Here is a 27,888-nt window from a genome sequence, read left to right as displayed (position 1 = left end):
CCCCAAGGGCAGGGCTCCTGGTTACTTCTGCCGAAGGAGCGGGGCAGTAAACTCCGTGTAGCACGGCTTCATCTGCCTGTGGTCGCCGAGGAGCGAACCCCGTAAATCTTCCCGCAGCCTCCTGCGCGTCTGCCTTGCTGCCAAGTTGAAGGCTGTGATGTTTGCTCACAGTCTCCCTCCTCCAGGGTCTCTCTTCGGCTCAGCCGACTGTCACTACGTGAGGAATCTCCCTCCTTGTGCCCGGTGGTTTTCTTTTTTTTTCTAGCCCCTTTCCGTGCTTCTGTACGCATTGACGTTGGAGTTTTTTGCTGCTGTTCTTCCCTGCGCTCTGCAGACCGCAGATTAATATAAAAATAAAATAGCAGAACAGCCGTTTTGCTGCTGGCGTGAGATCTAGTTGACATCTCTGAGCCGTAGCTTCACAAGAAGCCCCCTCCTTGGTGTGTGTTTCTGGGACCTGCCTTGCTGGGGCAGGCGGGTCGCCCTGGCCAGGGCTGGGAAGGGGAGAGCTCACTGTGCAGAGGGTACGCAGCCAGCACGCATGCCTAATGCATCTTTCTGCTTGCTATTTTTCCTTCCCTATCCATCCTTTCCTCCTGCCCATCTACCTGAATCCCAACCAGCTGGATGCCCCCCAGCAGTTCGCTGCATCTTTCCTCGAATGACCTGCTCCTTCACTTCAGTTCACTGCTTCCTCTATTTTTCAATGGCTTGGCTTTTCGGCTTGAGAGGAAGCGGGTTCCGCCGCTCCCTCCGCTGGTTACCAGCTTCCCCTTGCTTTCCGGAGGGAGTACCCGAGTCCCCGCTGCTGTACGCGGCTCTGTGAGCACCTGAGAGCCAGGAGAGCACTGCCGCTGTAGCACTGGCTCCTTGCCCCGTCTCCCGCTGCCAAACGCCATTAGGAGCGAATACTTTATGAAGTTGGCAACTGCTGCAGTACCTACAGGCATATTTTGTGATTGGGAGAAAAAAATAAAAAAAAAAAAGCTGAATGCTGTAATTGTAAATGGGAAAGGTGGTGGTGAAATTCTCCGTTAGAAAGCGATCCCTGCTGTAAAAAGTGGCTGACTATTGAAGCAGTCACTTCTGCTGATACTCCTGCAATTCATCCTGTTATTTTTGGGGTCACTTTTTGTACCTCTGTGAGATGCTGCTTCTGCAATTCTTTGTTTTATCCAGTTGCCAGAAATCTTCCTGTTCCTGAGTCTGAATTTGAAGTATGAAAAACTTCTGATGATGTCTTCTGCTGCCCTTAACTTTTCTTCCCCTTCTTCTGTCTACACTTCTTCATCTCCAGGACTTTCTCCTGTTGGTGTTTCCCTTTCTCCTCATTTCCTCTGCTCTGAAGTTCCCACCTGGATATTTTGCTGCAGTATGCTGTGCTTTGTGATGGCTGGCCAGGTGATTTGGCAATAGTTCACCAGATACTATTGTTGCATTTTTAAAAAATTGACTTTATTTATAAATTGAACATCAGTTTAATGGTAAGTCAGTCTTTTAACGTGTTGGTGGTGACTTTGAAAGGACATTTTTGTAAACTCCCTTTGTTAGTTTAAAAATCATTTGGCTTCCTGAAGCTGATGTCACAGATGTGATCAAGAACTCTTTCAAGACCTGCTTGTTGTTAACCAGAAAGATTAACAATCTCTAACGAATCTCTGCAAAACGGGCAGCTAAATCTCATGGAGCACCTAGCCCGTAATAGATTATTTTGGATTCATTTATAAGTGGGTACAAAACTTTAATGTGAGCTTATCTGAATTGCATACAAAGACATGTGTGCAGGTAGAGCTTTATACAAAATGAAGTTCGGATGCGGTCTCTGTAGGTTTCTCTCTTAACTGACAAATACATGTAACGTGTGCGGCGAACAGGCCCTCAGCCTTGCACCATCTCGTCGGTGATGTGTGCAGGTGATGAGCCCTGTTCTCCACCTTCTGACATGCCTTCTGAATCTTGTCTCTTCACAGATGTGGACGAATGTGCCCTGGGGCTTGATGACTGCCACCCAGATGCTATTTGTCAAAACACCCCGAAGCTGTACAAGTGCATGTGCAAAGTGGGTTACACTGGTGAGGGGAAGAAATGTGAAGGTAAAGTGATGGAAGCACTATGCTCTGCCTTGGTCAGCGTGAGGTTTTTGTGAGAAGACAGAGCCGTTAAAAATAATGGCTTAGAATATGTGGGGTGATTTTAAACCAAAATAGTCATTGTTTCTTCACCTGATTGACTTCTTGTTTATAAAATTAAAGGCAAATAGATTGCGTGGCTTTTCACCTAGTAATATCACTTGTATGATAATTAGTTTGTTGTTTAACCAGAAGCCTTGAAAACTATAAGATGAATCTACGTGGGAACTTGGGCATTTTCTCGCTCTTTAGAAACAATAAGTATACATTAAGTATAGCCTGTTTGCAAGGCAGCAAATGGTGATTTTGGGCAGCGGTTGCTGGCATACACAGTTGCCTCTCTAACTGTCTATAACACTCAAGCAAGCATCCGTCATATCAGCCTTTGCTTTATTCCTTAGACATCGATGAATGTGATAACGACTTCAACGGAGGCTGCGTCCACGAGTGTTTCAACATTCCGGGAAATTACCGCTGTACTTGCTATGATGGCTTTATGTTGGCTCATGATGGGCACAACTGCCTGGGTAAGAAGCGCGTTCACGCACATTGTGAGTGGCGATGCTGACAGAACGCTGTAGCTGCGTCCGTGGGAAGTGCATGGTGGTTGGTTGGGCTGAATCAGCTCCGCTACAGAAGAGTGTTATATACGGGTCTAAGGAGTTCCAGGTGCTGATGTGTGGCTCTTTAAAAGCCTCTGTAAAAGAGGAGGATAATTGTGCTACATTTTTGTTAAATGCTATGGGTTAAAATGTGTGAGGTGCTGGCTGTATTACGCCTAATGAGTTTGTGTAAAAGAACGTTCCAAAGTTAGCTTACGATCAGTTCTCAGGTGTGATTCCAGGCTTAGAAATCTTCTCTCTCTTACATCTATAACGTGTGGGCTCCTCGCTCTTACTGTGTCTGAGTACTTCTGACATGCCAGCTGTAAGGAAAGGACAACTTAGGAGTGTGCAGTAGCTGTATATGATAGGGGCCACTGAAGTACAGAGGACTAAGCCAAACGCCTGGAGTTTCCCTGGGCGGTTAGTGCAAAGCCAAGAGCCCAGCTCTGGAAACATGCTCAATCCTGGCAGCATTCCCTTGATGCTGCGTGCACGCTCTCTCACCCTCTTCTACTTTTCTTTATTTAAGACCTCGATAGTTTCCTTCTTTCTGTGCACCAGCAGGTGAAAATCTTTTAAAAAGGGTTACGAGACGCTGTGGTTCCAGGTGATGGTGTTCTTCAGCACACAGGGCAGCAGTGTCCGGAAGCGGGTGAGCTGTCAGCGGTGTGCTGTGCTGCCGGTGCTATTTCCCTGGGACAGAGCCTCAAGTGGATGCAGCTGTCCTGCTTCCAGGACCCTGCAGGGTACCCTGTGTGCCTCTGCCTGCGCTGTGGTACTTGTCACATTTGCTGTTTCAGAGAGGGCTCAGTTTTTCACTGCTGCTGCACTGAGTGTGGATGTGCCCGGGCTGGCTTCTGTGCCCACGTCGGTCAGAGGGAAATGTGCACTCACAGCATAGTTTTAGGATTGTAGTTAGCTTGGCTGGGTTATTTCCCAGTAGCGTATGGCATGTCAGGTGGGGGATCAGACCACCCCTCGCTGTGTCTTCGGCTGGGACAAATCAGAAAAGCTGTGGAGTCTGCAGTGGGGTTGTGCTGGGTTTTACCTGCTGGGAACCTGGTGCATTTGTTACACTGTGAGCGGGGAAGGGGATGAAGTCACTAGGTTCCAAGTATTTCGCTAAAGGAGGCAGAGAGGGAAGCAGAATATCCACTAATACTTTAAAATAATAGGAAGGCCATCTTATTTTTCTCTGTTGCATTTGTGTAAACACAGCTGAAGTTTCCACGAAAGGCAGAACAAACATGTTGCTTCTTACAGTGCCACCAAAGGGTGTATTCTCCTCGTGTCCTGCAGCTCCTCGTGCTTCAGCTGACTTGTCTGTGATCAGTAAGACCTAGACATAGCTCAGACCAAAACCTACCACCTCCTGTGTGACTGGGGCTGCTCAGTGTTGCACGGCAGACGCTTTAAAATAAGATAAAATGTCACTGACATACAATGAGGTTTTTCCCACTGACCTGCCAATTTTGAGATGTGATGTAAATGTTAAATAAATATTTTGGCGTGCAGCAAATTGGATTACATCTTCTCTTAATCTGTTTATTTACTTTGTTCTCTTCAGGGTTGCCCTCCTCTCACCCTTATTTTTGAAGATCTCGGTTGTGTGCCTGGGTTTAAGCCAAATAGACAATTACTTGTTGTAAAGAGATGATTTTTTTGAAAGCTTTCCAAAGTCTGTAAGACAGAAACATCTGCTGGAGTTCAAATCTCTAGTCTAAAGACTCATGGTGGCTGTTTATTCATGATTGTTTGCACATTCACGTCACTGTGGAACTCTAAAATACTCAGCTTCTCTGTGATGGAGATATGTCAGCCGCTCTTTTTGCTACAGCGGGTCACATTCTTTTGCATCCAGTTGGCTTACTCATTGCCTTCAGTAGGAATTAAATCTGTTGTAACACTATGTTATGCTTCTTACTAAAAGCCTTTCTCTTTCTCGTTTTTTAGAAGACAGCTGTTTTATGCCAGAAATGCTACAGTGTTAAATTGAAAACACTGTACTATGAGCATGGAAACAACGGACAGAACAGGGAGCAAACATGATGTTCCATATGAGTTTGCAAACGAGACCAGTGCTTTGCCTCAGCAATGTTTTGACATATTTTTTAAGGGACTGAGCATTTCTGCTTCCTGTTCAAACTGGCATTTCTGGAAATTAGGATAGGAAAATGCTTCGCTGGTAGTGGTGGCAAAACCTGGTGCTTATTAAGGGGTAAAATCCAAAAGAATTGGAGGTTGGGATGGGCATCCTGTTCAGAGGCTTAGCGGAAGTTTTTTGCTCTTTGTTTCTCTTGGTTATCTTGCAAGCAGAGCCTTTCTGTATTTGCTGGTGTAGTTGAAGCTCGGAATATTACTAAATCAACAGTAAAGCTATTTCCAGAATTTAACGCTCTTGTCCTTGACTGCAGTCAGGCAACACAACAGCACCCTTGGCGGTAAGTGGTGATGACCTAGGGGTGAGGGAGGACTATAGTAAATCAAACTGATCAGCGGAATAGATGTGATGTGCGAATTCTAGCTAGAGTGGAAGTGGAGAGCAGGGGCTAGGTTTTAAGCTAAACTTATTTTAAGGTTTGTGTTTTTCTTATCCCACCTTTGCTTCAGAATGGGGAGCTTTCTGGAAAAGCACCTTTTATAGCTTGGGTGAGGTCGGAGAGAACCACCTATGGGTTCTCAGCCTAGATGGAAGTGTGTGAGGCTGCCCAGTGGCAGCACTATCCAGCTGCACTGAGAAGCAGGGAACATTCATGTAGGTCGAGTGTAGAGTCCTGCTTCAGGCTCCGCTGAGGCTACTCTCGCCTTAGTTGTAAGCAGCAACTCTAGTTAGCTGGCCAGCATTTCTTGGAAACGCTGTGACTGAGCGAACTGCGAACAGGGGAAGAGCAGCAGCAAAAACATACGTTCCCGAAGGTGACAGCACACCACCAGGCTGGCCTGGTGCGTCCAGGCTGCCTGCGTGGTTACGTGCCGAGCAGACGTCTTTCCATACTGCGTATCGGGTGGCTGCTTGCCAGTGCGACTGTACTGGTGCTAGTACCAATCTGATCTCTCTCTTTTTCTCTCTCTTTCAGATACAGACGAGTGCATGTTCAACAACGGTGGCTGCCAGCATGTTTGTGTCAACACTGTGGGGAGCTATGAATGTCGCTGTAAGGAAGGGTTCTTTCTAAGTGATAACCAGCATACGTGCATCCACCGCTCAGAAGGTACTGGCTGCTTCCCTCCAGGCACCTAGCAGGAGTTTTTGACAGAAGTTAATTGCAAAATCTCCAAAGCAGCTTCAAAAGTGTTTTTAGGTTGAGTTTTTCAAAGCCGTGAAGGGTCTTGAAGTCCTCAGTCCTTTTAAAAGGAACGGTGTGTCAGAATCTTCTAAGTGACTTTGAAGACTCTTCACATCTCTTCTGCCCCTTTGATGCCACCGGTATGTCTGTAGCGTTGTGCTTGTTAAAGGCCGTGCTGCTGTACTGCCAGTGTGCGCAGCTCGGCTGGGTCCCGATCCAGGGACTGGCACAGGTTGAAGGGCAGAGAGTTCTGACCGTTTCCATTGGCTTCGGTTACAGGCCAATACCCGCGTTACCTCCAGGTACCTTTTAGATTCTTGGTGTGGTGTTTAGGTTTCAGCTAAGAGATTTATTGTTTGTCAGCCCCAGAGGTATTCAAATCACATTTTTTGTTTTGAGTGAAACCTTTATGAAGCGACCTTTGAGAGATCAGAGAGCCTTGGATATCTAGTTAGACATCAGATTGAACAAAATTGTTTTGCATGCCCTTAGGGAATCCTTTAAAGTGGTTGCTCAGATCAGGGAGTTGTCCATTGAACTGTACAGTGAATATCTTCTGAGAAGTTTTTAAAGCTGCAAAGCTTTCTTTAATCTATGACTTATCGTTGGCATGACTAGAAGAGGAATCAGAGCATGAATAAACAAATCTCCCTTTAAAAATCCCCATGGTGAAGAGATCAACACTTGTAGACATATATGGCCATCCGCAGATGCGTGCGTTGAGGTGGCTGTCACCTGGCGTAGCTGAACTGATCCTTTGTTTGAGTTCAGAATTGGTATTCACAGCTTCTCTGGTCCTGGGCGCGGTCTGACGGGGGCCTGCTCATGGAAGGTGATTTCTCAGGCCATTGCTCAGCTTGCCTCTGCAGGAGCTGAGCCGGGACTGGGGACAAACAGGAAGGCTGCAGTGGTGGGGCAGGGCTTTGCCCTGCTAGCAGTGATGTGTGTTTGTGTCTGTGCATGGGTGATGAATCTACAGATGAGAATCAGTTGCTTGAACTCCTTTTCCTGTCTGATGCCAATGGAAGAACTTCCAACAATATTTATTCTTACTTGCTGCTGCTTGAATACCTTCTACTCCCTTGAACTAACAGCAGCGGCATTTCCTGTCATTAATATTTATTCCCTAAATGGTACCTTTGAAATTCTATCTCTGTTCTCTTATTTTTAAAGATGCACTTAACTACTTTTAACTTTTTGGCAAAAAAGGCCTTTTTTCCGTGATACTAAACTTCCACTTAATTTAGGCTTCTTTTTTTCCTTGAAATAGAAAAGAGGAGGAAAAAAAGATGCATTTTTTCCTAAAAACTACTAAATAAAAGTATTTTAATGGAAACCAGTCTTAAGGAAAAAATCCTTATTGTTTTTGCTTGAAATGATTGTTTTCCCTTCATACTAAATGAGGGAAACTAAACTACAGACGTACTTGTTTTGTTTTCTTTTAAAGCTATGTTTTCAGAAGGTCATACTGCTGTCGTATTGCTCCCACCTCTTCCCCATTACTGTGAAGAAGTGCTCCTTGGGATTCCTCACTTTTTTCATTCTTTTTTTTTTTTTTTTTTTTTTTTTTTTTTTTTTTTTTTTTTTTTTTTTTTTCTTTCTTGGTTGGGCAGGGTCTGTTTTAAGTCAAATCTCATTGCTTTGTCTTTCCCCTCACTTTATTCCCCCGTTTTCTGCTCATTGCTAGGTCTCCAATTCTCTGCCTTCTCTCGTGTATATACTTCACTAGTTCTCTTTTGAGACCTCACAGCATCTGGCGCCTAATGCCTACACCACCTCTTCAGCTTTGCTGCCTTTCTGTGATCTCGGGGAGTATTTCCTTCCCTGTCTCCCGGTCCAGTTAACAGAGCGCATGCATTAATGCTGGACAGACCTTCCTAATGGTCTGCCATACTGGCCTCTGCGTGGACACGAGGAGAGTGAACTGGAGTTGAGATAGGACAGACAGAGAGGTGTGGGGCTGTTGTATGCCTCCAGGCGACCAGTTTGCCAGGGGAGTCTAAGAGTCATCTGCCCTTCCAAGGCTCTCTGCGATTATCCTCCGGGTTCCCTGTCACCTACCGTGACATTGGGCTCGAGGTCAGGTAGCTATTAGAGAAGAGTTTAATAACTAATGTCAATTTTCCATCAGATATGACCGTGTGTCAGTCTGAAACACAGGGGTGTGCTGAGGGGCTCGATGGTTCTACCTAGCCCCTGCTTTTAGACCACAGGAGCTCACGGGTGTCTTGGGAAGTTGTGCACAGTCCTGTTTTTTCCCTCATCTGTCTGCTCTGTAGAGGCTCTCCTTCATCTGTGCGTGGGAGAAGCGGTTTGCTGTGGGAGGCTGTTACAGCCGCTGGCAGGGCAGCCACGCACACGCAGCTCGTGTCTGCGTGGGACTTGGTCTGTATTGGAGAACACAAAAATGGAAATGAAAACAGAGTTTTAACGAGTAAATACGTAATTAAATATAAATAACTAAATATGTAACTAAATTCGTAACTACGTGAAGGGCTACAGCTTGATACATCCTTGCTGGATACATCTTGGGGTTGCTCTTGCTATGGATGACGAATCTTGCTGCCCTCCCTTGTGGTGTTTCACAGCCGTAGCTCTCTGCTTGTTGGGCTGAAGTGATAGGAGTGAGTTGGGCCTGCAAGATGAAAGCTCTATCTGGAATTACTGTGTGGACTGAAAGCTTGTACTCAGGGGACTGTCTCAGCTTAGAGTCCTTCTGACTGTGTGGAACAGTGGTAACTATAAAGCCTTTTGGAAAAAGTTAGCTTATCACAAGGGTGTAGAAAGCAAGAAAAAAGACGACGGCGTTCCTGGGATGTCCTGTCCCGCTGGCTGTGCTGATGCTCCTTGCTGTTAGAGGGTGTCTCTGAGAATCTCTGCACTCTGGGAATCTCTGTACAACTGCATCATCTCCCTCTGTCCTATTAAGCACCTGTTTGAATGTGCCCTAAATGGAGCCTTAACATTCTTAGCAGATGGGTGGTGATGTCTCTACATCTTCTGCGTGAAAGAAGTCAAAGATCTAAATGCTGATCATACATGTAAGAAATGAATTTAGTGTGACCTCGTAGGGAGATACTGTGCTGCTTTCTGTCTGTGTCCTGCCAGTGACAAGAGTGCTCAGATCTCCCTGAAGTTTGCTGGGTAACTTTGTGAAGGTCTAGTCATCAGAAAGGACTCATCTGGCTTGGGGTCCGCGAGGCCAGGCAGGCTCTGGATTTGGCTGTCTGGGCTGTGTGGTGGCCAAGTGACTTATCCATCCCGAGACGTTTGTGTGTCAGTAGGACAGGTCTCCTGTGGTGGGTTTTGACCAGAATTTGACTGGGGTTTGGTTCTGGAACACAGTCTGCTGTCACGACGGCTCTGGAACAGTGTGACTGGGGAGTCTTTGTGTCTGGGAAGGGGTTTGCAGTCACACAGCATTTATGGATTTACAGACATTTCTTTAATGCAACCTTGTAAAGTGGGGCTGAGTAAAAACCTTCTGCCACCTTTGGAAACAAGCAGCGCCTTCACAGTAAATGCTAAAACGTGTGGATGTATGTATCTTCCATGAACTGCTGTCTTCTGGGTCACCTAGATTTTGGAGGGTTTGGTCGCTCATCTTGTTACACAATGGGTTCTTTGTTATTAAAATGTGCCCTGGTTTGGGAAGTGCAGTTTTAGATTTCTATGGAGACCTGATGGAATTCTGCGCGCTCGGAACGGAGCAATCCCAAATTGAGCATTTAAACCATTTATCCCATGTCAGTGAACTTTACCAAAGTACCTGCTTGAACAGTTTCCCCTTTAGTAGCTCAACAGAGACAAAAGAATAACTTTGTTAACTGAAACTAAGCTGCTAATTCTCCTGATGCTTTCTAACCCCTCTGAGCTAACAGACCAGATCATATTGCATGCTTAAGAACAGAAATCTCACAAAACCACAGGAGTTAATGAGGCTAATTTGTGGCCTCATAGGTTGTCTCGTTCTTTGACTGGCAGCACAATAATGGATGGCAGCTTTCATGTGGGCTTCTCGGGCTGTGTCTGTGTGCTGTAGGATTTGAAGTGTCATTGTCCTGTTAGAATTCTACAGAGTCTTCACTGTGGGAAAGGAATCAAAAAGCCAGTAGAGCAGAATAATCTAGGCTCTGGATTATCCATCCCTTTGTTGCTTAAAGCTGTCTTAATAGAGAAAGAGTCCTGTAGCTTGTGCTTCAGATGGTGAGAACAGTTGTGTGCAGAGCGAGGACTGATTGATGTGGATTGGAATAATGGTGACGAGCTGACCTCAGCTTGTCAGCAGAGTGGTTTTGTTTCATTTAGTAATAAGGCTGCAAAAAGGGCCGTGTAAAGTTTTAAAAATATATAGGGTTTGGAATTGCTCACACAATCTCTTTTAGCATCGTGGTCACCCTTTTCATTCTGTCTCTGTCTCGGCATCTCCTCAGCTCAGTATGAATTTGCTGAGGTAATGTGGGATAAGCCCTTGCAGCCAAAGTGTGCTGCACTTACTCCTCTCAGCTGAAGTGCTCTCACCAAGGGGAAAGAGCCTTTTGGTGTAACATGTCTTGCAAAAGCCAAATGCACCAAGGCGGAGAATTTGATGTCAAAGTTGTGTTCTCTGTGTACCTCAGGAGAGCATTCCGTTGTCCTCTTTCCCACTTCTGTAGCACTATAGACTTCAGCACAGATCTGTGGTGTAGTGTGAGAACAAAAACTATTCTTTTACTTTGGTCTAACGATCCCATTCGATAACTCAGCTGCTGTGTAGTTTAAAGTTGTGTGTGTACAAATCATGTCACTATCTTGGCAACGGCAGACATTGATCTAGCTGAACCATGGGGAAAGGTGAAAGAAGTTTTTACAATAATTCTGGGAACAATTCTCCCCTGTTTATCTGATTTTAGCTTTTTTGCAAAGCCAGATAAGGAACCCTGGCAGTCCTTGAGTGCTGGTACGCGAACACCTTGTAACTGTCAGAGACAAAAATGATAGGATGTTTTTATGAGGTGCACCAAAAGGAAGAAGGTTACCAATGTCCCATTGTTTTTCATTTGTTAAAGCAGCCACTGGCACTAAATTCTGTTCAGCTGGGAAGGCGTGTAGAAATACAGAACACTGCGATAATCCCCGTGGGGTTATATTAGGAGGTATTTATTGAAATGAGAAAAAAATCTGAGAACAAAATGGTTAATAAATAAGAAAATCGACGTACAGCATACGTACAGTTTGCCTACCTGTTCACTACTTGGTCACTGCTGAGGCAGGCTGTGACTTTGGGAATCTGCTTCATAGGCCAGTAACCAAAACGGGTGACTTTTGTGATTGTCACCTACCCATTCCTGTGTCTGGTGGCCACTCTTTTAAGCGGAGAAGTAACAACTCCACTTTAGGCTTTGATCTCAGTATGTATCAGCCACCGCGTGATTTTTATAAAAGAAATGAGAGGGTTTTGTAAACACTGGTGTAAAGTGAAGGTGCTAGATGAGAATGCAGATGCTGTACAAATCTAGGGATGGCCCTTTTTGACCTTGCGGTCAAAGAACATGGGTACAGATGGAGAAACCTTGGGGCCATAGACTTTGCAGGATTGGATTTTCTGTTTTTCCCATCTGTAAGCTTATACTTCTTGTCCCAACACTGTAAAGTCTTCACAGAAGTGGCAGGCTGTTGTCTATGTGTGTATTGAACTGACTTTATTTGGCCTTTGCCTGCACGCAGAGATGTTGAGAACGCTGATGTTCCTGCGCTTGTCCTGTTTTGCAGAAGGCGTGAGCTGCATGAATAAAGATCATGGCTGTGCCCATATCTGCAGAGAAACGCCCAAGGGAGGAGTTGCCTGTGAATGCCGACCAGGATTTGAACTGTCCAAGAACCAGAGGAGCTGCATTTGTATGCAACATTCCGCATATGCTCATGGTTTCCCAAAGTGCACAAGTAGTGTTCCGTTCACAGTGATACGGGAGTTAGGCTGTTACAGCTAGACGGGGGTGACATGCCTAAAGCATGTGCGTTTGGGTTAAACTGGAATCAGTGGCTTTGCTGGACACCTGATGCTACAGTACCTGTAGTTCGGGGGTTGCGTCATCATTCATAATAACGGGAAGTTCAGCCCCACAAGAGAGCTCAGTCTCTCGGAGTTCTTCAGGAAAGGAGCGTGTTAGGAACGTGGATTGGATGGTCACATGGAGGCAAAATTGCACAATGTCTTTCAAAGATCCTGGAAGTGCTTAGGAAATGTAACATGTATTTTCTTCCTAGTAACATGTAATCATGGAAACGGTGGCTGTCAACATACATGTGATGATGCCGATAATGGGCCTGTTTGTGGATGTCACCCCAAATACATCATGCATGTGGATGGCAAAACCTGCCTGGGTCAGTATACAGTGGAAGGAGGTAGTTTTCTATTGATGACCGAGTGATGCGGCATTGCTGTGTGTGCATGATTAATGCTCCTCGTAGTAGCATGGCTAGAAAATGTCAAGGAATCCAAAACTAAGAAACCTGTGAGTGCGTGAGTGAGTTGCGTCTGGGCAACTTCCCTATATAAGGACCTACCTACTACTACTGCAGCCTGCCATTGTCACTGGTCCCTCTGAAGCACAGGGCTTGTCACTAACCAAATAAGATTCCCTTCCCTCTAGGACATTCTAGGTTCAGTTTCTTGTATAGCATGAGCCAGAGGGTGTAACCAAGCATTGTGTCTACTAAAACCAGAACTCTGGATTCAATTAAAAGCACCGTTTTTGCAAGGCAGTTATCCAGTAAAGAGAGCACTTAAGATTTATGAATTCTTCCAGTTTCTTGAAGAGTTTGTTGTCTGATGATTGAAGTCAAATGCTCAGGCATAACTGGCTGGTCCTTGTATTAGTCCCTGACAGGTGATGACAGCGAGCTCTTCACAGAACAGTTCAGGACAGTTCAATTAGTTCTTTCATCTTGTTGCTATTTACTACATCTGTAGCACATCTTCTGTTTTGTTAAGAATACTGAAGCAAACCTGAATTGTAACGAGGCAACAAAAGCAAATTTTTCTCGTGGTTTTAATTGAAAGGACTTACTGATTTTCATTATTACTTTCTTTTTTTTTAAAAAAATACTTCTGCCCAGTCAGTTCTGGCTGTCTCTGGTAATTCAGCATGCGAGGCAACTGTTTGTATGTGTGTATGTACTGGATATCAGATGAGGCTTCTGGTCAGGGCACCTTTGCTCATTTGCTTTTTTCACGCTCCTTGCAGAGAGGGAAGAGGCTGCTGTTGAAATTTCTGAGGGAAACACTACAGCAGGGGCTGATGTGGACAAGAGGGTGAAGCGACGGTTGCTTATGGGTAAAAGTGCTTATCCAAAATAATTTTGCTGTTTATGGAAACCTTTTAGATTGAAAGGGGGGATTATTGTTATTATAGTAATAATAGGCTGAATTCTGCCTGAGATGCTCCCCTCACTTTTAAGGAAATATTATTATTCCACAATAAGAAGGTCCTGTGTACATTGTTTGTGACAGTTGGTAAGAGGTGTCAGAAGCTTGTCCTTGGAGTAGTTGGTGGTTCTAACTGATCATGGGAATCCAGTACAATCCCTTCTGTGCTACAGTTTTAGCCAAGTGGTTGTGGAGAAAGCAGTGTTTTACCTGCTTCTCTTCAACCGAGAGTATACTTCTGCATGGGAGAGAATTGGCCCCAGTGGTGGATTGCATCTGGAAGGACATGTTAGTCTGTCCTTACTGGGAAGGCACTGGCATGAGGAACAATCACTGTGGTCTCAGGGCGGTGATCAGTGGCTGTCCACCTCTCAAAAGCCCTTATTCCAGGCAGTAAGGGTGATTTACTGTGCTTATTGGCGTTGGCCAAAGAAGTGGCATGGAGCACAGAGGCTGAAGGAGAAACTACCAGAAGTACAGGGCTAGCTCTGAGCTCCTGACCCCATTAGACGTTGAAATGAATAGCCTCATTTCCAAAAAACCTGTATTTCCGTGGAAAGAGGGAGAAAGAAGAGGCACTCTGTCTTCATGTGGAGACTGGACACAGCCTCCCACAACTGAGTGTGAGATGAGAGACTGGGAGGGAATAAACCAGTAAAGGTCTCAAAACTTGAAAATAAGTCAGCATATGCTTGATGCTGCTGAGCACAAGGGGCCAGAGCTGGAAAGAGAAGATTCAAAAAGCAGACATAGACAATGATTTAAGTAGCTCTCTGAATCAGTATGTGCTGGATAAAATTGCGTTTGTCCAACCAGTGGAAAGGTTGTTTGGCTGAGGTGGTTAGACCAGCTACAAGAGGATGAGCGATCTGTGTGTAGTTGGCAGTGAGGAGCTGTATTTTAGGGGTGTTCGCTAGAAAGGTTGGGTGAGATTGACATAGTTTGCATAGGGAAAAGTTAGAGGAACATTAGGTTGAGATGGTACCTGTGTTAAAAGCCTGAAGGAACGCTCAGTGTGGCTGCAATCCACTGGGACTGGCAGCGCAGGTAGCATGTGATGGTGTGTTGGGAGGGATTTAAGAAAACTGGCTTAATAGTGCTGAGTGTAACCAGGTATTGGTGGGAAGTGTCAGAGGATCAGCCAGGACTGACCGTGGGCATAAGGAGAAAGACTGACAGGAATAAAGTCATCATCAAGGAGCGGGGATTTGTGTTTAAGGACAAGAATATTCAGAGACAATATCATAGTTTGTAGAGTCTCTGCGAAATACGGCATAGCTGAGGCGGGGATTTTGCCAACGTGTGTATTTCATAGTTGCTCGCATATACTAGACTAAATGTGCTTGAATAGCCGTGTGCATGGAACAGTGTTTCTTGTTGCCATTGTAACATCCCTGAGCAAACTTCAGCTTTCTCCTGTGGGCTAGAAACATGTGCAGTAAATAACGGTGGCTGCGATCGTACGTGTAAAGATACATCGACCGGCGTTCACTGCAGCTGTCCTGTTGGATTCACGCTCCAGTTTGATGGGAAGACGTGTAAAGGTGAGTTTGTATTTGTGGGCATGTGCATACCAACACCCTGCTGTAAGGTGTTTGTCTTCAAATGAAGCTGATCCGAGGCCAGAGGAAAGCCAGCATGTGTAATCTGACCTGTGAAGGGACTGCAGCCAGGAGTAGATGCACAGTTTCCATCACATCAGGTGCATCATGTGCAGAGAATCTCTGCTGCTCTGTCCTCCCCCTCACCGTTTCTACCCCTCCTGCCAAGACGGCCTTGTTTGTCACGGATGAGGTTGGTAGGAGCCTGTGGTAAAGCAGTGGTCAGTGCTGGGAGAGGCAGGTACAGGCGTGCAGTCCAGTCATCTGCTGTTTTACCTGCAGTCAGCTGGGGATTAGAGCAGTTTGTAAGTAAACATCAGTGTGTAAACAGGGATGTGTGAGTAGAATTAGTTACACTGATCCAGGCAGCTCTAAGGAGAGTGCTGGCAAGGAGCAAAGGGACATCTGGGTTATACTTTACAATACATTTTCCAATAATTAGGTGTTAAGACTGTTCTGCTTGGCAAAAATGATGGATCCCTGTGCCTGAGTCAATTAATAGTAGATAAAGAACTCATTCTAATGTTGGCATGAAAAGGTCGGGGCAGCTCAGGAAGTCCTTGTCTGAGATTTCTGCAGAGCTTGAGAAGAGGAAACAAAGAGTTTAAAAAGCTAAAACGAGTAAGAGCATTTAAGTCAGAGTGTTTCCAAATAGAACTTAGGGGAATGGTCTTTGGTGAGTATATGGACCCACGGGTCACTGGCAGCCACACGTTAAATGAAAGCAAACACCACTGTCATGGGGCTGAGCGGGCCAGATCGTTCTTAAAAGCTGGATCTGATCTTCCTTAAAATTTGCGGTAGTCTCACCACATTTTGTTTCTGGGCTTCTCTAACCAATTGGACGGGACTTTTCTGGATCTGGCAGTGGAAGTATGTGGGATGTGCTGTGTTTATTTGCTGAAGCACTTTTTTGTTACAGATATTGATGAGTGCCAGTCCAATAATGGAGGCTGCGATCATTTCTGTAAAAACGCTGTTGGCAGTTTTGATTGCAGCTGCAGAAAAGGATTTAAATTATTAACAGATGAGAAGTCTTGTCAAGGTATGTACACCGGAGAGGCAGTAGAAGTAGAACAAATCAGCGTGGCTTGGACATCCACTGTAATGATGAAGTGATAATGGGCTCCCGAATAATTTCCATGCCTCACTTTTGGGTTGTTTTTTTCTCTCTGAAACAGCTGTTGAGTTAATACAGTTGGCTTGATCCTGTTGTAGGAGGTATGTTCAACAGCCCAGTGAGCTATTATCAGAGATAGCATCATATTAAAAAGCTCTTTATGAGGATAATGCTTCCGCCCACCCTTCTATTAATGATGTTAAAATAATTTACAGGGGAAAATAGTCAATATCTCTTTGTTCATCTTACTGACTGGTTCAGCATTGCAGTGAAGTTTTTTTCTTAATGGGACATTTAGATGCCATGAGTTCATTATTTAAAGAAAAAAAAAAAAAAGAGATGTGATCTATGGCATTATAGGCCTGTAGACAGACCGGAATCGCTATTGCCTAATATATCATAGAGCATTTGATTTTCAGGATGACACGGATTTCTCCTGTGGGACTTACAAAGCATATTTGCTTTTCTGTATAATGGTTTGTACATAGAGAGTTAGCAATCCTGTTTAAGCTGCTTAAATACAGTAAAATGTAAAGATCAAAATGGTCTGTGGTTTTGGAAAAGCCAAACAGCGTATCAACGAAACAAGGTAAAGCCAGTCTGCCTGCGAGGAAGTAACTCAATTTCCTAGACAACCGGCTGACATTAACAATGAATGTCAGAAAGCTGAACTGACCAACGGAAAATACTTTTCACCTGGGTTTTTGGTGCTTTCTTTTCATTTTTAAATTGGATAAAGACAGACAATTATTTGTTTTTATAGTAAGTTTGTTCTGTATAAGGTTTTCAAGGTGGTTTGTGTGGGGTTTTTTCCATGGTATCTATTTATGAATGTGTTTTTATGGGGGGAAAAACCAAAGGGAACACGTTCTTTTGTAAACCTATTTCCACAGGCCTTTTGTAGACTTTTTTTAACGAAGTAAGAGTTCTGTTAGCATTTTTTTTCTCCCAGAGAAGATAAATAATTCATTTTAAACACAATTTTTAAGAATGTAGCAGCAGTTTTCATGTTTGCCAAACAAGCTTTTTCTTGCCAAACTAATTGTCCATTTAAAAGTTGTTGTTGTTGTTGTTTCATTACGTTACATTATTTGCTGTAAAACAAATTGCTTAGTTTACATAAATCTGCACACCTCTGTATCCAGCTTTGTCAGCTGTCCGTGCTCCCTTGTCAGGCTGAAAGATGCTGATGTCTCTCTTTAAAACTTGCAGACATTGATGAATGCTCTTTTGAGCGGACGTGCGACCACACGTGCATCAATCACCCAGGCACCTTTGAGTGCACTTGTAACAAAGGATATGCTCTCTACGGCTTCACACATTGTGGAGGTGAGTTACAACCCGGCGCCGCGGGCCGTGCGATAGAGTCTTGTTACCACAGGTCTAATTAGTGTCTGAGCAATACACAAGCCTACGCTCTTTGCTGTGATAAGGAGACACAGCAAACGTAGAAACTAATCCAGCTCATTTCTGTCTTTTCTCAGATGACTTTTCCTTTCCCACCTTGCACCTAGAAAACGCCTGTGACTGTTAGAACAAACTCATGAGTTTTGCACCTGGGTATGAAAGCCATAATTTGATAGAATATTGATATGCAAAGTCTCGCTGACTTCAATGAAAAGTCAGTCAAATAGGACTTAAAGAACAGGAAGCTCCAGATGCCTTAGAAAATTACAGTTTTGCAGGTAGCCTGTGAGCATGTGTCGGATGCTCATGTGTTGTAGACTGGAATTTAGCTGATGTAGTACCACCGATTGGCATTGGCCAAGATTAATACTCTTAAATCTTTTGCGCCTTTCCTATAAGAAAAGTTAAGGAAAGCGAGAAAGCTGTTCACAGAACCTCAGTATGTGTCAGGTGTGAATATTTCTGTGACAAATTCTCAGAATTATCATGAGGAAACATGAATAACTGGACACTAAATGGAATTAAACCTATTTTGTATAAGTTCTAGGCAAGACCTTTCTGACTCCATGTGCTTCTGCCTCTAGAAACATCACTGTGCTTTGTCCTGATGAACAGGGAATCCAGTCTGGATGGGAACTAACACTGTTCATGTGTTCTACTTGCTCAGAGAAATCTGTTCGCATTAATTCTGTTACTTTTGGCTACCGAAATTGAGGGAAAGGAACTGTAATTTTTTTGTTGGTTGCTAATTGGCTTCTTCTATCATGCTCCTGTGCAGGAGATGTTAATCCTTATACCACAGTAGGTCCTTCATTTACTGGCAGTCGCAGGCTGTGTTGAAGCTGGTAGGGATACCGAGTGTACACCTCTGACCTGTGTGGTCAGTAAGTGCTGGAGATAATAGATTGCCATTACATGCAGTATCCTAGCAAAAGGTCAAACAAAACCAAAGATTTGGGCTGATTTTGTGGTATCTTAGACAGCAGTACCAATTTAAGGTGTTCCTTCCTTTCTTTCTCTATTATTCCTGTTCTGCTTACTGCTGCCTGCACTCTCTCAGTTCTGTTAGCAGCATGGTTTCCCCCTGAAATCAGCTCCGTTTTGCACTCTGTTTCACAGTGTTTTCTACCAAATTGTTACCTATCAAGAGGAGACAACAGGAGGTTGGGGAGAGAGTGACAAGAACTTGTTGTGACCGTTGAGAAAAGTGTACGTAGAAGTGGGTACCCTCAGTTGTAAAAAAAATTCTGGGACTCACAAGAGATTTCTTGATGGCAGCTTTCTAGTTTTATTTATAATTGCTGTGAAGCTACTGAAGACAACTGGAGCAGTCATCAGGGTGGATCTGAGAAGCAGAGACAGAGCTTTACATTTCCCTTTGTTGAAATTCATGAGATTCCTGTCGGCCCATTTCTCCAGCCAGTCAAAGTCCCTCTGAATAGTGGCACAACCATCTGGTCTATCAGCCACTCCTCCCAGTTTTGTATCATCTGCGAACTGGCTGAGGATGAACTCTTGTCCCGTCATCCAGGTTTAATGAAGAGGATAAATAGTATTGACCCCTGGGATACACCACTGGTGAATGGTATATTCTGCATCAGCGTGCGAGTTTGCACCGAGGGCAGTACATCGTGTTGTCGGCGGTTTCTCCTCCTAGTGGCATTTATTGGGTGGGGCAAGGCTTCGAAGTTGGATAATTGGCCAAAGGACAGTGGTGATACAGTGGTGTTATTTGTCCCCACAGGGTCAAACAGTGTTCGGTAGCAGTTGTATCTACCTGAGCACTGTGGAGGGTTGATCAGTATGAATCCTGTCTGTGTTGTTTGTCTCCATTCCAAATTAGAAATAGCGATTTAATCAGGCACAGTGCAATGCAGACTTGATTTGGTCTCCTTTTCTTTGAGTTAATTTGTTGTCATATTGCTGAGGCTGTGGTTTATGGATGTGCCTAACATCTGCCCTCTGACAACATTTGATCAATTTTGACACTTATGAGAGGATTTCCATGGAAACGAAACTATTTCAAGGCAGGTGTCCAGTCGAAGTTGGATAATTGGCCAAAGGACAGTGGTGATACAGTGGTGTTATTTGTCCCCACAGGGTCAAACAGTGTTCGGTAGCAGTTGTATCTACCTGAGCACTGTGGAGGGTTGATCAGTATGAATCCTGTCTGTGTTGTTTGTCTCCATTCCAAATTAGAAATAGCGATTTAATCAGGCACAGTGCAATGCAGACTTGATTTGGTCTCCTTTTCTTTGAGTTAATTTGTTGTCATATTGCTGAGGCTGTGGTTTATGGATGTGCCTAACATCTGCCCTCTGACAACATTTGATCAATTTTGACACTTATGAGAGGATTTCCATGGAAACGAAACTATTTCAAGGCAGGTGTCCAGATAGCAGGCAGTGCTTGTGTATGTCTTTACCTAGTGGAGTTGAGTACAGAACTTTGGCAGGGGTAACTTAAAAAGTGTTTTTTCCTTTCCGCTCTAGATATTAATGAATGTAGCATCAACAACGGTGGTTGCCAACAGCTGTGTGTGAATACACTGGGAGACTATGAATGCCTGTGTCACTCTAACCACAAATTACACTGGAATAAGAAGGATTGTGTTGGTAAGGAGCTTCATAAATACACTGCTACTCCTGCTGTGACCGACGGCCATCCGGTTACAGTCAAATCTGAAAATCGTGATCTGTCCAATTCAGTGTACGAGTCATCATTCCTGGTATTATGCTTTATTTTAGTGAGGCATGATGGTACTGATGGTGAAACTGGTAAAAACAAGCAAAAACAGGAGATACTTTGAGGGATTTTGATGCTTTTCTTTCCTGTGCTTTTATCTAGCTTATTCTTCTATTTCCTTTTGTTCCTCTGCATGAAAATTTTGATGATGATAGCTTTACCTGAAAGGAAATTCCTTAATTACTTATGTGGTATGATCTTCCAGTGATTTTATTTTGCTTTGATTTTTCTGTCGAAACAGCACAGTAATTGCATGGGTGCTCTCAGGTACCGCTGCAAAAGCAGCGGCATGCTGATTTGTTAGTAGGGTTTGTGTAATGTTTTACTTCTGTGAGTTTTGTCCTGTTTAGAGACAAAGGGTGCCTTGCCTGATCATATGTCGCCCAAGGTATTGCTGCGCTGCATTAAGGGTGGTGGGAGTGATAGATGCTTCTTAAGCTGCTCTTCGGATGTCCAGGTGTTTTCTGGTAAGTCAAAGCCAACAAAACCAAGCACGTGATTGTGTAGAGAGTGTAAGAGTAGCAAACTGCCCAACTTTCATGGAAGCTCCAAGCAGTAGACAATGAACAGGGACCTTTCCCCTTTCACTATGGATAATAAAGGGCTCTATCTCTGCCAGTATCCCGGGAATGCCCTCCTCTCCTTGTCTTTTGTAACCACTCTGCCCTCAGATTCCCTTCTCCTGACAACTGTCTGTTTGAAGCTGGGGAGGACAGGGCAGAATTCTCCGTGCTCTCTGGGCCATTCCCTAATTGGCCCCGCGAGCTGCTGCTGAGCGGGGTGAAGGCATTCCAGCCCCGCGTGGGGTCTGAGCTTCTGCCCGCACAGCCCCTCCACCCCACAGGACCCAGCACGCAGACTGGCTGGTGCTTATGGGCAGAAGCTGGTTTTCTTCCTGAGCCCTTTAAATGGCCTAGGAAGAGAGGAGCTCCAACGTGTAGTGTTTTAGGAACACCATTGTCGAAAAAGGTGAAGGTGATGGTATCGACCAACAAATTAAAAATGTCTTTCATGCTACAGACTCTTCAGGCTGTGTACAGTGCCTGTGTCTTTACTGTCTGTGTGGTCTGTCTGTTAGGAACACAGGATGCCTACACCCTCACCTGTGGCAGATCATCTCAGCTTAAGAAAAAGCAGCAAAACACAAATGCATCCAGCTGGCTGGGTAATCACTAGATTTACTGTTGCATGATTTGACTGATTTCTTTTAGTAGATAACTGTGAGATAAGGGGTTTCTGTTGACTTTGTTTTCCCTCTCCATTATACTCCCTCTGTTTTTTCTTCTTCAATATTGCAGTTTGTGATTACAGCAGGAAATTCCCCTTGTACTGCTTCATCGGCATCACACAAATTAAGACTTAAAAGTAGGAAAAAGATCAGTAGTGAAATAAAGCACTAGGCCAGGAGTGCCGTGCCTCCTTTTAGACATCCAGACTGGACAGTGCTGGCAACACACAGTATGTTTAGGTTGAACTGCTGGACAGTAAAGTTTAGAAAGCATTTAAAACTAAACAGATAAGAGGTGCTGTTTTATAGAGACATAAACTACTTTTGGAGCTCATTTGGAGTATCTTCTTTGATTTCACCTAACCTTTGTTTGATCTCCCCAATCTGGACTTGATCTCATTCTTCTTTGGGGTTGTTTTTGTGTGTGTGTGGTTTTTTTTGTTTTTTTAATAAAATCTATGACACTTGGTTCCCATTCCAGTTGTGAACCAGCTTCACAGCAGGAGGAAGCCAACATCTCTTTAGGTTTTCTGTGATGACTGCTCTTTCACTTTATACCAGCATATTTTTTGGTGTCATCATTATGATGCAACATGAGGGTTATCTGAATTTTCCTTTTTTAAAATAACATGTCATTGTTTCTTCCTGAAGATACTTCAGCCATCAAGATAAGCGTAACGTTTAAATTAAATGAAGGAAAATGTAATTTGAGAAAGACTGAGATGTTTCAGGAAGGTCTGGAACAGATGATACCAGGTATGAATATAAAAATGCAGGTAAGCAGGTTAGAGCCATAGTGAAGGGGTTAAGTGCTCCCCAGATATGAACTGCACCACAAAGCCTGGAGGACTGCAAACTTTCTGCTCTTCATTGACTTCATAAATCACACTCCCTCCCAGCCACGATTCTTCCAATGGTTGTTTCGGATCACAGGACTTCCCTGTGACAGCCTTACAGTCTTGCTAGGAAAGTTGTTCTCCTTTTTCGTTTGTACCACTGACGATAAATTCTGAGTGAAATCAACCATTCTTTTCATTCTTTTGATTTCTCCCTGGCCTTTCTCTCTCTGTGCCTTCTTTCTGGTCTTTCCTTTCTCACCTGCTTCGCATTGCCTGATGCCTCAGTGAAGAATCTTCCAGCCTTTTATGCTGACTCTATTGCCAAAGGGTGATTCCTCTTTTCTCTTATCTTCCTTTTATACTTCAGCAGCCCCAGATGGGTCAGCTCTTCCATCTGTTCCAAGGCAGAAAGTACAGCCTGACAGTTTACAACAATATGATGAATCAGCATGTCAGTTTGTTTGTCCTTGGAAGAGTAACAGTGAGAAACTACACTAGGTGTGCAGTGAAAGTGATACGCTCCAGAACCACAGCTCATTCCGGGTGGTTTCTTCAACTAAATCTTATTTCCTCATTGAAACCTTGAGAATGGTCTCCAAATGTCCTGTGTATGCAGCCACCGCTTAATTTAAACACCGTTCTAAGCTAGCATGTTTTTCACGTGCTTCATGAGAGTGCAGAATTTTTTGCCTTGAGTAGCCTGCCTGATGCAGGCAGTGTCGTGGTTTTAGGATGCTTTGCGTAGTGCAAAGGCAATTCACGAGAACCTGCTAGCAAAACCCAGGAGGAGCGGGCTGAACGCTGCATCCACGCTCTCATCCTAGCAGTGATCGTGCCCACTGCAGTGCCAGAGTCTCAACCCAGCAGCACATCTGTAGGGACACTGGTGTCATGATTCTGTGTGAGGGTGTACCAGTTGAGAAACTGGTCGAACTGTTTGTTTACTGGCATGTGGAGTTGATCATTTGCTTCCCTGTAATTCTTCATGTCAACGTATGCGCTGAGCACTAGTGAAGGTTCAGTAACACAGCTGGCCAAGCTTTTGCTTTCTTCAATTTTGTTCGTACAGAGAGACATAACTCAGTAATGGAGAGCTTCCACTATGTAAACCTAACATGCAGCTCCGGCAAGAAAGTTCATGGAGCCCTCAGTAGACTGACAGCGACTAGAGAGATTTTTATCACTGCGGACTTTGAGCTTGAAACAAGCCGACAGGAGGTGACAGGTTGGTTGGAAAATAATCCAAGGTGCGGTTTGAAGCTTCTTGCCTTTTGCTCCTTAATTTCTGTATTTTTCACTTCTATCTGTATGCCAAATGATAAAAAAAAGTATCTCCTGTTTTGAAAATGAATTTTACTGCTTCAAAGGGAGTGAGGCATGGGGATAGTTTGAGATCAAAGAGCTGCCCATAGATTAAAGTCTTGTGATTCAATTAATTTTATTCTAGCCTGGTGGTGTTGTCCTTAAGGATTTCAGACTTGCTCACAGAAGTTGCCTTCTCAGTGATTTGCATTGGTTGGTCTCAAGAATTGAGTGGATTTTTGTGTGGTCACTTATAGCAGCTTTCATCCTTGATACTTTTCAGACACATGTGATGTGCGCTGTGCTCGGAAAAAGACTGAAAAGAGGTTCCGTAAAACCATTCGAACCTTACGGAAGACAGTCAGCAGGGACCAGTTCCGCATTCGCATCTCTGGCATGGACCACGAAGTGGCCAGAAAGTCTTTCAAGCTGTCAGAGCCACAGCAGTCTTGTGGTGCAGGACAGATGCATGTGGGTAACAGATGTGGTAAGTACATGTAAATTAGGAACGAACCATCCATCACATGTGTTTTAGTGTTTTGCTCAGGTCTGATGAGCTTGTGAGATGCTTGTCTAGGAGAGAGGAGAGCTGTGTGTGAAAGAAATAGGGTTACTGTTTGTCTCCTGAGACGTTCCCCTCTGCGTATGGATTGTTGGCAGTTGCTGGGTTGCAGAGCAGAATAAGGGCTCAGCACATCGCGCTTTGAGGTAGCTGGTGCACACCCTACAGTAAGCTCAAAGGTCGACGGCGTGGGAGTAACATCAGGCACCAATGGCCTTGGCATCACCAATGTTATTTTTAAGAGTACATGTAATATCTGGCCTGACACTGTGTTTCTGAACTTGCGAACATTTCATCTTTCCCTTGTTCCAAAGAAAAGGCTGCGTAGAATTTGATACAGTCACGTTCTCTTCTCTGGTTAAGTTCTGAGTCCCAGAGAATCTTCATGGCAGGGTTATAAATTCATGGAGAATAGAGATTTTATAGACCAGTACTAAGGAAAATCTTAATTATCACGGCACCACCATACTGCAGCTCATAATAAATGCTTCCAACACACAAAAATTAAGAGGAGGAGTCAGGTATTATCTTAACAGGGGCCTGACAACCATGACAGCTACTTCAGGTTGCATAAGGGTAGGCAGCACGTAGGTGGTTTTGTGAGACAGCGAGCCTTTAAAATGCTTGTCAGACTGAATTAGTACATCTTCCAGGAGCAACCCATTCAGCCTCAGAATGGGTTTCCCAATGTAACTTTGCTAACTCTGGAAAAACTTGGATTCATAGGATAGAAAAATGAATTGGTGTGGTTTATAACATCTGTGCAACCAAGCAGACCAGGGAATTGCTCAGGAATCCTGTCAGAAAAGGATGTAAGGGTTGGGGGGTTTTTTTGGTTCATTCTTTCTTTTTTTTTTTTTGTAACATTGTAATAAGTCTGAAAAACTGCAAAGTTTTCCAAGATGAATTCCCATGGATGTTTTCAAGCTGTTGTGTTGGATGCTGGAGGAAGGCTTTGAAAAACTCTGTCTCAGTTCATTGCAGAGAGCACAGTATGGCTTTCAAGTCATGAGTGATTTCATCTGGAAAAAATAGCAATGAGTAAACTAAAAATACTGCAGGTAGAGAAGGCAGCATGATTACACTTAGGAAGTGGAACAACAAAGAAACAAGATGATTGTTTTTAGGTAGCTGCAGAACCAGTTTAGTTTCTATTACAAATGAGAAGCTGACATGGCATTTCTGTGCCAGTTCTGAGAGAAAGGGGCCCTTTGGGGAATGCCTGGTGTGGTGAGCACAAATAGCCTGTCCATGGTTGAAACAGAGACACTGAGCATATGAGGACAAATGTTTTGAAGAACAACTTGTAAAAGTCAAGCCTGTTCTGTTGAACTGGTGCCACAGTTTGATCTGGACGTCTTAGTGAGTACTGCTGTGAGCCGTGGAACTAGGAAGGCAGGATTCCCGCTGGGTCTCATGCCTTACGGTTCAATCTGCTCGTGCCTAAAAAGGTGCGATCACTAAATGAATGTTCCTTTCTTCAGACCATATCATTGTGTAGATTTGCTGTCATCAAACAGGAGATGGAATATGCACCACAGCCTCTACTTGCATGGTTGCAAGGGGCTCTCTCTCCTCCACCTGCATGTTCCTCATTTATTTACATTACATGTAAAATGTACATTAAATGCACAGTATCTTTGAAACCTTCCTGCATCCTTTGTCAGATTGCTGTAAGTTGGACAGAAGGTTCCCTAGTTTCCAAGGGGACATGAAAGTACCCACAGAGGCAGTGTTGTTACCCACGCCTCATTTCCTCAGAAAAAGCTGATTGTCTCGCTGTGCATGGTAAAGGCAGCACGGGGCGATGGCTGCTGCTTTGGCTGCCAGTCGGGAGCTGACAGATAGACTGGGGAGAAGAGAATGGAGTGGTAACCGTGTGGAAGAAGAGGAAGCAGCTAGCTCAGGGATGCGCGTGGGAGAGTCAGGGGTTTTTGTTTTGATCTGATTGTTTTGCAGAGCTGCTGAGACCTTCTGGATGAGCTTGGGGTCCTGCTTATCTAGACGTACTAGTGATTCTGGGGAGAAAGAGTCTCCATAGCCGGAGATACCAGGTCAGCAGGTGGATTCAGTGCAGGTGGTGGTGCAGGCGGACCCTGGACAGGCAGAGTGCTTTGGCAAAGGGATTTTGCACGGTCAAACCAGAGGAGCGGGAAGCAGCGAGGGGATTTAAAACTTTTCTGTGGTGCAGGTAGTGAATGAAGTGCAAGTTGCAGTTCATTGTTTTCAAATACATTTTTTAAAACAAAATGCTGGGTGTGTGGCTAGGTTAGATACAGTTTACTGATTCGGACAGTCTGATACTGGTCCTCTTCCTGTGGTAGACTTCTGGCAGAGCACTGTCTGGCACATCAGTTGTATCTGAGCAGCGTGGAGGGAAAGTGCAGCTCCTGCTCTGACAGCTTTGTCTTGGGGAACTGGCCTGCTGTTGCAACAAGCAGCTAAGCTTCAGTTGCTTTCACCCGTGTGGTGAGGCAGTACTCTTCCTGATTTTCCTATCTTAACTCCTACTCTCTGCAGTGGGGCAGAGAAAGCCACCAGGCTTTCTGTGATTTACGAGGCATTTACAGGGCATTTCGTAATTCCTAATATGCTGAATGGTTGCATGTGTATGTGTATTCTTTAAACGACTGTTGATGGTGAAAGGGAATTCATGCTGATTCTGAGGGGTAGTGTATTTTATTTCAAGTTTTCTGTTTACCATAGAGTTCTGTCTGGGATTTCCTGATGCTGTAGAGGTTCAAGATCGCATTTGTCTACTTTGTTATGTGCGAGCTCTGTATCAATGAGTAAGCACATTTAGCATTGGCTCATGACGATTAATTCCATGAAGTCCTGTGAATGGCTTCCAAGGAGCAACCAGCAGCAGGCACCTACTAATGGGTATCACAGGAAATGCATATAGCAAACTGGAACCTTCATCAGCCTTCTCAGACAACTGAATTCTCATAGCAGGAGTGTGATCTTTCCACACTGAAGGAAATCTTACGGTAGAAAACCTGCATGCTTGAATGACAATGCTTTAGGACTGGGCAAACCATCTGAGGTTGCTGGATATGCTACGTGTGGTTTCATTCACTGACCTGGTTACATGTATTTGTTACCTGGTGTGAGCAAGACTTTAGACAGATTTAACAGCCAAAGACCAACTGTTTAAAAACTAGCAATTCCTCATCAGAAACTGATTTACCAGAAACCTCCGTATTGAAAGAGAAGTTGCTGATATCTGCTGGGACACTTTTGCTCTCAGGCACTTTCCACTGAGGGAGGAAACCCAAGTGTTTTAGCTGCTTTTCCACTACTTGTAACTCTGTCATCCCTTGATCACATCCCATGGAGCCGAAAACACACCTTGCCTGTTCCTTTGGTGTTTTTTGTGTTGGATACACAAATACTTGGAGGGGTGTAAGGAGGCGGTGGTGAAGTACCATTCCCTGAAGCTGCTGCGTAAAAGGACACGTGGGCATGCCCTTGCTGCACGGTAGTTGCAAGTGGATTCATCCGAAGAGCTGTCACTTCAGAGAACAGCGAGCATGGGCAGCGCTGGTACAGACCCCGCTCTGATGTAAATGCTGAGCAGCTTCGTCTGGTGTGGGAGGTGTTGATGCATTTCCCTGCTCAGCGTTCAGCAGTTTTGTCCCTGTAGCTTAGAGGA

At 44.4% G+C, this 27,888-nt stretch overlaps 1 protein-coding gene across 1 annotated transcript in view; it reads left to right on the top strand.

Moving 5' to 3' along the window:
* Positions 1 to 1,903: 1,903 nt before the first annotated feature.
* The window catches only part of SCUBE2 (signal peptide, CUB domain, EGF-like 2), a 38,307-nt gene continuing 12,322 nt past the window's right edge, over positions 1,904 to 27,888 (top strand). Inside the window, exons 1-15 of the mRNA XM_010137869.1 lie at positions 1,904 to 2,093; positions 2,531 to 2,656; positions 5,812 to 5,946; positions 11,773 to 11,898; positions 12,268 to 12,384; positions 13,248 to 13,337; positions 14,857 to 14,973; positions 15,953 to 16,075; positions 17,363 to 17,479; positions 20,050 to 20,172; positions 20,653 to 20,769; positions 21,381 to 21,467; positions 22,182 to 22,286; positions 23,439 to 23,594; positions 23,955 to 24,158. Coding sequence (XP_010136171.1) covers positions 1,904 to 2,093; positions 2,531 to 2,656; positions 5,812 to 5,946; positions 11,773 to 11,898; positions 12,268 to 12,384; positions 13,248 to 13,337; positions 14,857 to 14,973; positions 15,953 to 16,075; positions 17,363 to 17,479; positions 20,050 to 20,172; positions 20,653 to 20,769; positions 21,381 to 21,467; positions 22,182 to 22,286; positions 23,439 to 23,594; positions 23,955 to 24,158 — 1,933 coding nt within the window. The remainder of the gene's footprint in view (positions 2,094 to 2,530; positions 2,657 to 5,811; positions 5,947 to 11,772; positions 11,899 to 12,267; positions 12,385 to 13,247; positions 13,338 to 14,856; positions 14,974 to 15,952; positions 16,076 to 17,362; positions 17,480 to 20,049; positions 20,173 to 20,652; positions 20,770 to 21,380; positions 21,468 to 22,181; positions 22,287 to 23,438; positions 23,595 to 23,954; positions 24,159 to 27,888) is intronic.

Source organism: Buceros rhinoceros, unplaced genomic scaffold, assembly GCF_000710305.1.
Source record: "Buceros rhinoceros silvestris isolate BGI_N320 unplaced genomic scaffold, ASM71030v1 scaffold836, whole genome shotgun sequence".
Taxonomy (NCBI): Eukaryota; Metazoa; Chordata; class Aves; order Bucerotiformes; family Bucerotidae; genus Buceros; species Buceros rhinoceros.
This window is presented reverse-complemented; position numbering and strand designations above follow the sequence as displayed.